Source organism: Lipotes vexillifer, unplaced genomic scaffold, assembly GCF_000442215.2.
Source record: "Lipotes vexillifer unplaced genomic scaffold, Lipotes_vexillifer_v1.1 scaffold571, whole genome shotgun sequence".
NCBI lineage: Eukaryota > Metazoa > Chordata > Mammalia > Artiodactyla > Lipotidae > Lipotes > Lipotes vexillifer.
In genome coordinates this window covers 1,532,335-1,545,351 of record NW_006790468.1, presented here as the reverse complement: position 1 = coordinate 1,545,351, position 13,017 = coordinate 1,532,335, and the positions used below count along the sequence as shown (strand labels likewise).

Below are 13,017 nucleotides of genomic sequence, written 5' to 3'. Positions count from 1 at the left end.
TCATTCAACAATAACATTTACTGGGTGCTAGTCACAGAGGACACAGAAATGAAAGATGGACCTTGCCTTCAAGGAGCTCGCAGTCTCAGGGAGGAAACAGACAGGTATACAAGTATGACAAGGTGCTATAATAAGAAGTGAATACTAGTTAAACACAAAGGAAGGCTCATTCATTTTTCTTGAAGATTAGCTAGATAAAGTCTTGAGTAGATCTTGAAGAATCTTAAAGACGTTCATTTGTGAAAGGAAGAAAGGATATTTCAGGTCAGGACTGTGCTGGTTAAAAAGAACAGTTTAAAACATTTCTACTTATGCCTTTCAGTCCTGACTTCTTTAAACAAAGATTATCTAAAATAATGAAGCAGTGTCATGGATTTTCTTGGTTATATCTTAATCACGTAACCTAGCCTCACCAGTGGTTCTCAGTGTGTGGTCCTGGGACCAGCAACATCAGCATCTTCTGGAAACTTAGAAATGCAACTTTTCGGGCTCCAGCCCAGACCCACTGGATTGGAGACTCTGATGGTGAGGCCTAGCAATGAGTGTCTCACCAAGCCTTACAGAGAGTTCTGATGCCTACTCAAGTTTGAGAACCAGTGGCCTAAACTGTGGTAGTTCATGGAATAGTTGAGAGTTCATGGGCTTTGAGGACAGACACCTGGGTTTGAATCTCACCTGTCCCACTTAACAGGTATGTAACTGCCAATCTATCACCTAACGTCCGTGAGCTTTGGGATTTTCATCTATTAAATGAAGATAGGAATACTTCCATTCAGGGTTGTTGTGAAGATATAATTTAAATAAAGTGCCAGCACTGTGGCTTGCACACGGTAGGCTTTCAATAAATGATAACTACTGCTATTGATATTGGTTTGGTTTTTTTTAGATATTTTCTCCAGTGAAGTGATTGCTTTCACTTACTGAATGAAAACATAACTTATATTTTTTCTTTTAGATCCAAATGCTCAAGAAATTAAGGACATCTATGGACTCCGTGGTCAAGTAGAACACAAACTAGCTTTCCTGAGAACTCATGTGCCAAAGGAAATGAAACTTGTGGTCATTGGCCATTCCATAGGCTGCTATTTCTCCCTTCAGGTCCTGAAGCATGCCCCTGAGCTCCCAGTAAGTACGCCTCAGGAGGTGACTGTCGGTGCTTGATTGTGCACTCGCACAAATCCTCTCAGATTTCCTTTGCTTTTTTGTCTCGTATCGAATTGATAAATAAAACACAGAGAGGGATACTTGGTAGCTGCCTTTATCCTTATCTCTGTATTACTGTGGGCCTGTGTGAGTGTATGTTCATACATTTCCCATAATGTTTCAAAAAATAATGCTGAAGGAGGAAGGAATTTTCTGAATAAATGCCTCTTCTTTTTAAATTGAATTAGTTAATTTACAGTATTGTATTTGAACAAATGCTTTTTCATCTAGGGTTATATCTGGAGTTCTTAAGTTACATACAACTTGCTGTCTTTGGTAAAGGAATATTTCTTTTTTTAATATTTATTTATTTATTTTTTGGCTGTATTGGGTCTTAGTTGCAGCATGCAGGCTCTTCGTTGCAGTGTGCGGGCTTCTCTCTAGTTGTGGCACGTGGGCTTATTTGCTCCGCAGCATGTGGGCTCTTAGCTCCCTGATTAGGGATCAGACCAGCGTCCCCTGCATTGCAAGATGGATTCTCAACCACTGGGCCAGCAGGGAATATTTAAAAGCAGTCACCAACTAAGGCTGAGGCAATAATCTTGTCTAGGGAGAGTATTATGCAAATATTCATGCCTCCTCTCAAAAGGAAGAAAAATTATTATTATCACCATTGTTGATAGGCAAATAGTTATTCTTAAGGAACATTAAATCTTTATTTAGTCATAAGTCTGAATCCTTATCTGTTCTATAGCTTGGCAGCCTTTTTGAGACATTTATTCATTCATTCATTCACAAATACTTACTGGGTGCCACTATGTGCCAGATATTAAGTGAGACACTGGAGATATAAAGACCTATTTAAGGGGCTTCCCTGGTGGTGCAGTGGTTGAGAGTCTGCCTGCCGATGCAGGGGACACGGGTTCGTGCCCCGGTCCGGGAAGATCCCACATGCCGCAGAGCGGCTGGGCCTGTGAGCCATGGCCGCTGGGCCTGTGACCCAAAAAAAAAAAAAAAAAAAGACCGATTTAAAATGCCAGGAAAGCTAGTGAACTATATAACACTTCAAAACAAAACAAAACCTCATACTTTCACTGACATATACCATTGAAATGACCCATTAAATGAATGTGATTCACAACATAAATTATTTCTTCATTCAACAAACTTACATTAAGCACTTGCCATGTATCAGGCCTTGTGCTCTGTTTTGAAGACATCCCAGTGAATAAAATAGTCTTTGAGGTAAGAGAGCCTGAAGTCTAAGGGAGGACACAGACTAACCCATAGGTGTGATACCTACTTCTTGTGTAAATAGAGGGTGTGTGAGATCATGAAGGAGTGCTACTTAACCTGGTAATCTGAATACAAGATAGGAAGTGATTCCTTCCTGGAATCTCCTTGTCCTAGGATATTGACTTTTCTCACTCCATGTGGTCAAATATCTTCAGTGGAGTCTTGGAGCTCACTAGGAATTTGCTTCTTTCCCTGCCAGCTTGACACACTTACTTCTTACTTATAATTAATTGCCTTTGGGAAAAGTACAACTATAGCCTCCTTGGGTGTGGTTTTTAATACCAAATGGAGGCTGTTAATTTCTTACATTGGGTATCAGAAAGTATATTTTTCATTTCTAAGTGTGAATTCAATAAATTCTAGGTTGCATTCCATTCACTATATTATTGCTTCTACTCTGGTTTTTTTCCCCCTAGATAAGGCATCTTAATAAGAAAACGGGCTTTCCTTTTGTTTTTAGCATTTTGCATGGCTTCTAATCTCTGTTGTGCCTCTAAAGCTCCTCTGGTACCACGTTATGAGGTTACTGTTTTCATAGTGCCCAGTCTTAGCCCTTAGCGGTTCTCTTTGCACAGTTGCCGCAAGTCCTCACTCTAGAAACAAGACACCTACGTTCAGATACTTGCTGTCATATTTTGTCTTGGTGACCTTGGGCAAGTTATTGAGTCTCTGTACCTTTGTTTCCTCATCTGTAAAAGGGGGATAGTAATATGTTATTCAAAGGATTTTTGTGAGGAATTATATAAAGAATTAAGAATGGTGCCTAGAACTTAAAAGTTCCATATAAGTATTAGCTATTATTATTATAATGGAAATGACTGAAAGCACTGGCTCAGTAATTAGGTTAACTACTGTGTTAGTAATCTACAGCTGTGTAACAAGTTACCTCAAAACTTAACAGCATAAAACAATACACATTTATTCTCTCACAGTTTCTGTGGACATGGGACTGGTCACAACTTAGCTAGGTTCTGTGGTTCAGGGTATCTCACAAGATCGTAATCAAAATGTCTTCCAGGGCTGTGGTCTCATGTGAAGATATGAATTGAGGAGGATCTGCCTCAATTCACTCCCTCAAGGGTTGTTGGACGGAGGGCCTTGGTTCATCACTGGCAGTTGGGTGGAGGCCACCCTCAGTTCCTTAGAATGTGGGCCTTTCTAACTCGCCCCATGAGAGCAAGTCTGGGAGAAGAGCCAGAGAAAGAGTCTGCTGGCAAGATGGAAGTCACAGACTGTAACCCAATTACAGAAATGATATCTCATTACTTTTACAGTATTCTCTTTGTTAGAAACAAATCACTGGCTCCAGCCCAAACTAAAGGGGAGGGAATTACACTAGAGCATGAATATTAGAAGGTGAGGATCACTGGGGGCCATGTCAGAGGCTGCCTACCCCATCACTACTACAGTTAGGACTTCACTTGTGTGATGTACCATCAAGCATGTAGATATATAGGTATATATCAGTATATAAGTTAAAATACTGAATTTATTTCCTGGTGTAGGAAGTAACTTGGTCCTGTCAAATAAAATGTTGCAAACTGATATGACATATAATTGTTGGCTATTAGTTGTTCCAGGTATTTTAAAAAGAGTACTTACATGTTTGAAATAATAATAACATTATTATTTGTGATGGTTAATTTTACATGTCAAGTTGATTGGGCTAAGGGATACTCAGATAGCTGGTAAAACATTTCTGAGTGTGTCTGTGAGGACTTTTCTGGAGGAAATTAGCATTTGAATTGGACTGAGTAAAAAAGATCTGCCCTCACCATTGTGGGCGGGCATCATCCAATCTGTTGACGGCCCAAATAGAACAAAAACTCCCAGGAAGGGCAAATTCTTTCTCTCTTCTTGAGCTGAGTCAGCCATCTTTTCATGCCCTCTGACAGTGGAGTTCCAGGTTCTCAAGCCTTCGGCATCATCTGTTCCCCTGGTTCTCAGGTCTTCGAACTCGGACTGAATTATACAACTGGCTTTCCTGGTTCCCATCTTGCAGATGGCGTGTTGTGTGGGACTTCTTGGCCTCTATAATTGTGTGAGCCAATTACTATAGTAAATGTTCTTTTATCTATATCCATATATATAGTCTGTTTCTCTTGAGAACCTGACAAATACACTACCCTAAACATAGGGAAGAAAGTAACCATTTCTGAGTCCTTCAGTTTGTTAACTTAATCAGAGATCTTTCCTTTTGGTTTTTGTTTGTTTGCTCCACATCCATTCTGCATGTAGTGTATAATTTCTCTTATGCATATTTGAAAACAGTTGTTCAACACATTTGTTTTGAACCCATCTCTCTTTTTTGGCTTGCGTTCACAGTGTCTGTTGGGAAAGAAGTACAATGCATCTTAAGGTTAATGTAGCTTCTTATAGTTTCCTCAGCTCTATAACTTTCTAATTAAGGCTCTGCTTTCAGGTGTTCTTACCCTTGCAGGAATAGTGGTGAAAAGGAAAAAGGCAGATGAAACATGAGCTTAACCTAGTCTAATTGTGAAGACATAAGTCATACTGTGATTATAGAGTTTTCAGAGACATGAGAAAGTGTGTTTTCTTAAAAAGGGTGAACTCTAGAAAATAACGCATATAATAAATTGTCCACAAAGGTTACCAGGGGAGGAGGGTGAACATCTGTATGATTTTTTTATTATTCAAAAGCTTTATCTGGTTTCAGTTAACTACATTATTGAAGTCCATGCCGGCGCCCCCTCCCCGCCCGGCTTAAACACCTGGCCCAGTTAATATTGGTGGTGTGACCCCTGCTGAAGTGTTGAAATTTCAGTGTCTCTGGGCTACTCTAAGATGGCACAGTGCCTGCATGCCTGAAGTTAGCATGACACACTCCATTTAAGATGCATTTGACAATCAAATAAGTTTGTATTAGCCAGAGTGTTGCAATCCCTAATCATTTTGCCAAAAATAAGTTAGCTGTTACGTTTTACAACATATGAAGTGTGATAAAAAGAAACTTGTGTTTCCATCTCTCTGTTATTTTTACTGGAATATTTGACTCCTATAAGATTTTAAGGACATATGTGTAGTTTAGTAGCTGGTTTATTTGGTTTTATTTTGGTTTAATTCTTTATAATATTTTTGTAACTAGTTATAGGAAACTTTGGTCTTAAAATTATTTTAAGAGACTTACTGCATATTTTAGACATAAGGTCTGACCTATTTTTTCATATTCTAAAGAAAATAATTGACTCTTAAAAATCTGGTATTAAAAATTTTATTTGTTTAAGCAAATTTGGTACATAGAATTATAGAAAGTCTTCATATATTTTGACAGTAATGTCCAGAATAAGGAACTTAAAAAAGAAACTTAAGAAAATAGATAATCAGAAGATTGTTAAATAGTACTGTCATGACTTAAAATAATAAACACAATTTCAGATTTATAGGATTTTTAGAGACAGTGTAGTCCCATCTTTAATTTTATAGGTAGAAACTGAGAGAAAAGTGCCTTGCCAGGATCCAGCCAAGGCTCTGTCTTAATCTAGGGGTGGGGTACGGTTATGTTAGCTGTGGATATAAAGACAGTCTATGAAGATATCTGATGGTTCTCTCAACCTTTGGTTGATGGCAGAGACTCCAGATAGTAAGGCGTGTTCTGGAGTGTTCACAGCTAGCTCCACGTGACTCATTACATTGCAGCTCAACGAGTAGGAGACCCCATGAATACTGTTCTAGCAATTGGGGGCAGATGGAGTGACATGGGAATAAAAAAGTAATCATCTTACCCCCACTATCTAGAATCTTCTTTCCCTCAACATCAATCCTCTGTATGTTTAAAATGTGCCATCTGATTTTGCCAATAAATTGCATAAAGTTCAAGGTTGGGAGTTGAAAGGCCTCAATTCTTTTTTTTTTTTTTTTAATAAATTTATTTACTTTAGGCTGCGTTGGGTCTTCGTTGCTGCACGCGGGCCGTCTCTAGTTGTGGCGAGTGGGCGCCACTCTTCATTGTGGTGCACGGGCTTCTCACCACGGTGGCTTCTTCCGTTGCGGAGCACGGGCTTCAGTAGTTGTGAAAGCCCTCAGTTCCTAACTGAGCACTGCACTAAGTCATGAAGTGGAATTCAAGTAACTTAACTATTATTTTCCTCTAAGAATTTATATGGCATTTAATGATAATACTTCCTCCCCTTCCAGGGGTATCAGATCCTTCAAAACTTAATTTTTTATGTTATTTGGCCTTCCTTCGGGAAGATGCACAGTAACATAGACCTTCCTTTGTCTGTCTGGTTGGCAAAAATATCTTCTCCCTAAATGAAATTTCCAGATTACTTAAACTGACTCCTTTAAGCCCCAGACTATTTTATCCAGTTGGGTAAAAATTTGTCTAAAATATATTTTTTACTTATCTGCCTTCTTCAACAACGTAGGTTGATTATGGAAGAATTTTTCCCTAATGATTCAAGGACATCATTTTGATACTGTTACTATACTACGGTAAAATACAATAAAAGGGATTTTGCCTGTGTCCTGAAATTTCTTAGGTGACAGTGCTTCGTTAAAAAGAATTCTTATGTCTGTTTATTTTATAGTTTTTCCATCTCCTCTCCTAGTGTTAGGTGCCATTTCTCTTCCCTACTTAACACTTTGTTGCTACTAATTTGATGCAGATAGAGAAAACAGATAACCGTGTTAGAATTTTGTCTCAAGTAAGAATGAACCCATCTTAAATGAAGATATGAGAGTAAAATTGACAAAATTAAGTAAATGGATTTTGTTATTGTTCAGAGCAATAAAAAAAAACTTTCTTTTGTTTCTTTTGGGATCCCCAGTGGTGGTGTACATACTCAGAATTTTAGAGACTCAAAACACACCACAAGTACAGCTGAGAAGCTTGAAAAACTTTACCGAAAGAGTCAAAATAGTATGTTAGATCATGTATGTGTTGAATCAGGAGTACATCTCATCTAAATTAGGAAAAAAATAAATTCAAATATTCTGGAAGTAATGAGATCATTGAGCCTGTGGTGTACTTACGCTATTCTGATGAACCTGCATATCTGCAAAGTTAGACATGCTTGTGAGAAACATTTATATGACGTCACTAAGTTGTGTTCAACAGTCAAGATAATCTGGAGGTGGGGGGAGAATAGGAGATAATTCATTTGTCAGAGTAACTGTTGTCAGTGTCCTGTCCCTAGATTAATTGATAAGAAGCCAAAGGCAAAATGAGGAAGTACCATGAGGCTCTGAGTGTTTTAACAAGAGAGGTGGCTTCTAACTGGGAAGATCAAAAAGAGCATCATTAAAGAGCTGGTATTTGAACAGAGGAAGGATGAGTCAGTATTTAGAAGTAATTATAAACAGAATTTGATGGGGTTTTTTTGGGGGGTGGGGGTTGCTGTGCCTTCTAAGCACTAGGAAATGTATGAAGAGAAATGGGCTTTACCACTGGGCACATGAAGAGAGCAGTGGGTGGTCAGATTTGGATGCAGCACGGTGTGTGTGAAGGGAGCAGTGGGATAGCGGAACCTAGGCTGATAGAGTGGAAAGGCAAGAGAGTTTGCACTCTGTTTTCCGGACAGCAAGGAGCCACTGAAGGATCTATGATAATAATAGTCATTCATTGGGTAAATTAATGTCTCATTGAAAAGGAAAATAAGGGCTTCCCTGGTGGCGCAGTGGTTGAGAGTCCGCCTGCAGATGCAGGGGACACGGGTTCGTGCCCTGGTCCGGGAAGATCCCACATGCCGCGGAGTGGCTGGGCCCGTGAGCCATGGCCGCTGAGCCTGTGCGTCCGGAGCCTGTGCTCCGCAACGGGAGAGGCCACAACAGTGAGAGGCCCGCGTACCACAAAAAAAAAAAAAAAAAAAAAAAAAAAAAAAGGAAAATAAAATGGAGAGAGAGTATAGAGTAAAAAGTGAACAACCAAGTGATAGGCAAGTTTGCTAGTCCAAATGAGAAATAATGAAGACAATGTATGGGATTTGCCCAGGGAAATTGTTAAGAGAGAAAAGAAACAGGTCATAGATGTATATTAGGGGAGTGACTTTATTTGGTGGAAAGGAGGGTGAAGAGGAGGAAGCAGAGAAAAAGGCAAAAGGTATAATAATTTTCCACGCTGTTGGCTGCAGTCTATTAGTGGGTCCTGAATTCACTTCAGTGGGTTGCAACTAGTGGATTAGTCAAAATACGGTAGACTGTGCCATGGTAACACAGTGTCTGTGGCTTTTTTTTTTTTTTTTTTTTTTGCAGTACACGGGCCTCTCACTGTTGTGGCCTCTCCCATTGCGGAGCACAGGTTGCGGAGCACAGGCTCCGGACGCGCAGGCTCAGCGGCCATGGCTCACGGGCCCAGCCGCTCCGCGGCATATGGGATCTTCCCAGACCGGGGCACGAACCCGTGTCCCCTGCATCGGCAGGCGGACTCTCAACCACTGCGAGTGTCTGTGGCTTTTAACGACAAAGATTTGTTTATCGCTCATGATATAAGTCCTTTGAGGGTAGGCTGCCCTTGTGTAGTTCTCTCCATGCACTCTTATTCCAGAATCCAGATTGATGGAATAGCTTCTGTCTAGAATATTCCAGTCTCGTGGCAGAGAATAAAAAGGAAATAGTGAATGAACTACATGCAGCATTTTATTTTTATTTATTTATTTTTTTTTTCTTGCGTTATGCGGGCCTCTCACTGTTGTGGCCTCTCCCATTTGCGGAGCACAGGCTCCGGACGTGCAGGCTCAGTGGCCATGGCTCACGGGCCCAGCCGCTCCGCGGCATGTGGGATCTTCCCGAAACGGGGCACGAACCCGCGTCTCCTGCATCGGCAGGCGGACTCTCAAGCACTGCGCCACCAGGGAAGCCCTACATGCAGCATTTTAAAACCTCTGCCTGGAAGAAGTGACACTTGTCACTCCTCATACTACATTGGACACAGCAAGTCACATAACCAGGTCTGCCAACAGGTATTGGTAATCGGAAGGCCATTAATGGCCTGGAAGAGAACATTTTTAGTGAAATAATGGGAGAAGGAGGTTGCAGGAAGTTAGGTGATCCAGGAATTGGCCAGTGAAGGGGAGAAGACAAGAAGATAACTTAAGCAAGAAGCTGGTCAAGGGAACATCTTTTCCCTGTAAGTGGGAGAGAATTTAGCATATGCTGGGGGGAATAACCCATGCAGAGAGAGAGATGCTGAAAATGAAAAAGAAATAGAAATGTTTATCAGAGCAGATTTCCTTCTCTTTGTCCTTTAAGCCTGCACACTTGAAAACCAGGAAAATTGGATTTTTCTTAATCTTCACATCCTTGCAAAAGTGTTTTGGTGCCTTATACTTGGTTCTTCATTTGAGCCCAGAAACCTGAAACAGTTAAAAATTGAGGTTATTGTCATTACTAACAGTTATACATGCATTTGAAATGTACAAAACATGTTCATATGTAACAAGGTTATTTAACAACCTAATTTTTTCCCATTTTACAGATGAGACTGAAGTTCCAAGGAGTTATGTGTCTTATCCATATGTCAGTTAGCTAAGTAAATGACAGAACTAGGACTCTCTATTCTGTTCTCTAACTTTTCCATCATCAGCCTTCAGGTGAGTTAGTTAGGAAGGTTGCGATTATAAATAATTAGAGCAGGTTACTTCGACAACCCATCAAAACCTATTTAACCTAAACTTAAGGTTTCTACTGTTGTTTCTTTAAGAATTGAGGTCTTCAGATACACAAGGAGGGTTTTAGCAGTTAGTGAGTGAATGCTTTCGGGGGAGGTCAGAGAGAATTGGGAGAAACAAGAACATGTCTTGAGTGTCTGGAGCATAGAAGATCAAGGGAGCTGGTAGTGAGGTATGGACCAAGGGCAGAAATTAAACTCCGAACACAGTGAATCAGAATCCTAGAATTGAGCTGGGGCAGAAGGAAGATTAGAATGTGAAGGGAACTGGAAGATTCTGCAAACACAGTGCACAATAGTCTACAGTTGTGTCTGCATAACCCATTAGTGAACCCCAGTGTGTGAAAACCACAGGGGTCAGGCAGTTGACAACTACTCTGGCTTGTGAAAGACTCTTCATTTCAGAAAACAACAAATCCCCTATTCTGAGGAAAGTTTGTACTGAATATGATGAAATGCTGTTTTTCTAATCACTTATGCATTTATTTATATGTTATCTGTTTATGTGTACACACAAACACATTATCTTTTCTAAATTACCCACAGACTACCTTATTGAAAACTAGACACATGGAAAGTTTCAACTTTTCAACTTCAGCCATTTTTTTAGTTATCTGCATGTTAAAAAAATATCCTGAAATTGCTTTGAAAGTGGAAAAATTGTGTGGGCTTTTTTCATTTTTCATAACTCAAAAACTATTTAATATATTTTTCTCAAACTTTGCAAAAAAAAAAAAATCACCTTTGGGCTGAAACCAAGCATGGAAAATTTCACCACAAAGGGCTAATTTTTTGGAAAGCTGCAAGAAAATGAAAACAGTGGTTTATAATAGAACGTTCTTCATGCATGTTAATACTTAGTACTTTATCTAATGCATTTCATCTGAGAATTTCTGAACACTTTTCAGATTTAAATATTGAGCCATTTTAATATATGTGTATCCGTGATAGACTGTTAGATACGGAAAATTCCCCCCATGCTCTCAAAGGTCCAGTATATATTGGGAGTTAGTGAGATGTGTTTAAAGGAACAGGTAGGACAAATGATGTGAAGTGGCTACTAGCCAGAGAAAGCCTTACATTTACTGCCTAAACATATTTTATCACCACCTCTTCCTGGCCCAGGAGTAGTTGTGAGTAGAGTATACTTGATGACATAAGGTATTTGATTCATATATCTGAGCCAGTAGTTCTCAAACCAGTATCAGCATCACCTGGGATCTTGTTAGAAACACAAATTATTGGGCCCCACCCAGACTTAAGAACCAAACTCTAGGGCTGAGACTCACCAGTCAGTGTTTTAACAAGTACTCTAGGTGATTCTGATGCATGCTCTAGTTTGAGAACTAGAACTTTTTCCAAAAGCTTGGACCGTAAAATATTCTGAGATGTTATGGACAATTAAATCTGTCCTCGGTCTTTCCATACATGTCATCTCTGTCTTCTCATACCATTCCTTGGAAGCAAGAGGAATACTTATCAAGTTCTCTAAAAGAAAGATCTTCTTTTCTGTATTTCATGTATTCTAGCTCTTTGCACCTGTGACCTTACCACAAGCACAGTGAGCCCCCTTGAGTAAAGATGTTGATATAGGGGAACAGCGCTACCAAGACGTATTTTCTCATTTCCATAACTCAAGCCTGGGATGGGACCATATATTTCATTCTCGTTTCTTTGAAGTCTTAAGATCCAAGATTTAAGCAGCAAGGTAGCAGAGGTCTGTCAGTGGAAGCTGATTTAAGCCCTGCTCTTTTATGGGCAAGTTCTTAATCTTAAGTTTTGCAGGGGCCCTCTGCATTCCAGCAAACTCCAGTGTCAGTATTTTTGTGTTTAGGCACTGAAGTAGTTGTGTATGTGGCATTGTAACAAATTTTAAGAATATTCTCCTGATGACAGAAGTGGACTTTTAGCTGGTCACTGGTGGCCCAGCTTGTAAGGGTGAAGCTTAGGTATAGCCTGGGAGAGGTGTTTAAGCAGTTTAAGGTTTATGTCTTCAGTTGCAACCCATCTTGACAGAAGCATGAATATAGCTATCTAAGCTAATATCAAGGGAAAGGAAAAAGAGACATCTCTTTTAATTGATCATTTAAAATTTTTATTATGAAAAGTTTCAAACAGAAAATTAAAAATTGTTTAATGTATCTCCAGACACCCATTATCTCGATTAACATAGCTACTAATATTTTATCTTTACCTCATTTTTCTTCTCAAATACTTTCAAGTAAACTACAGCCCTCATAATATTTCACCCTTAAAAACTTCATTGTGCATCTTTTAAAAAGGACTTTTCTTATATAACTACCATGTCATTATCACACCTAGCAAAATTAATGGTAATTCTTTGATATTATCTAATACAGTTCATATTCAGATTTTCTTAGTCCCCAGAATGTCTTTTTACAATTGGTTTGTGAGATCTTTCTTTAAATTAGAGGCTTTTCTTTCCAATTATAAAAGTTAATATATTTGTAAATGTCAGGAAGGTAGGAAAAGCAGTAAGAAAAAGTAAATGTGCCTTTGAGGATTGCTGTAGTATCCAGAGAGACATAACATACTTAGCACAAATTGCTTTTATAAAACAACAAGTAGCCTCTTAAAAGAGAATGTGAAATTGTTTAAAGAAAGGTACCAATGGGTCTGAGAATAATTTGTTACAAAGAAATTTTGATGTAAGAGTTCATGATTTTAAAAGTAATTAATTGCTCCTTGAGTTTTCATGCTTAGACCAGAGAGGATAATGCAATACCCCTTTCAATTTTGTTTTTATTTAATAAGAAAAAAAGGAAAATGTGGGATGCTTTTGCACTATTATTTATTAGGGTGTATTTAAGATACTTAATTCCCTTATAGATATTTAGCATAATTAAAGGTTAAATTATTATTAACTATTTTACTATAATTATTATTTATTATATTACTATAATTATAATTTAAGGACCTTATTCTTTCAA

General features: G+C 38.9%; 1 protein-coding gene across 2 annotated transcripts in view; it reads left to right on the top strand.

The window, feature by feature from the left end:
• The window catches only part of LDAH (lipid droplet associated hydrolase), an 82,022-nt gene that overhangs the window by 21,083 nt on the left and 47,922 nt on the right, over nucleotides 1-13,017 (top strand). For both annotated transcript variants that reach the window (XM_007463755.1, XM_007463756.1), the window contains one exon: nucleotides 956-1,125. In XM_007463755.1, coding sequence (XP_007463817.1) covers nucleotides 956-1,125 — 170 coding nt within the window. The remainder of the gene's footprint in view (nucleotides 1-955; nucleotides 1,126-13,017) is intronic.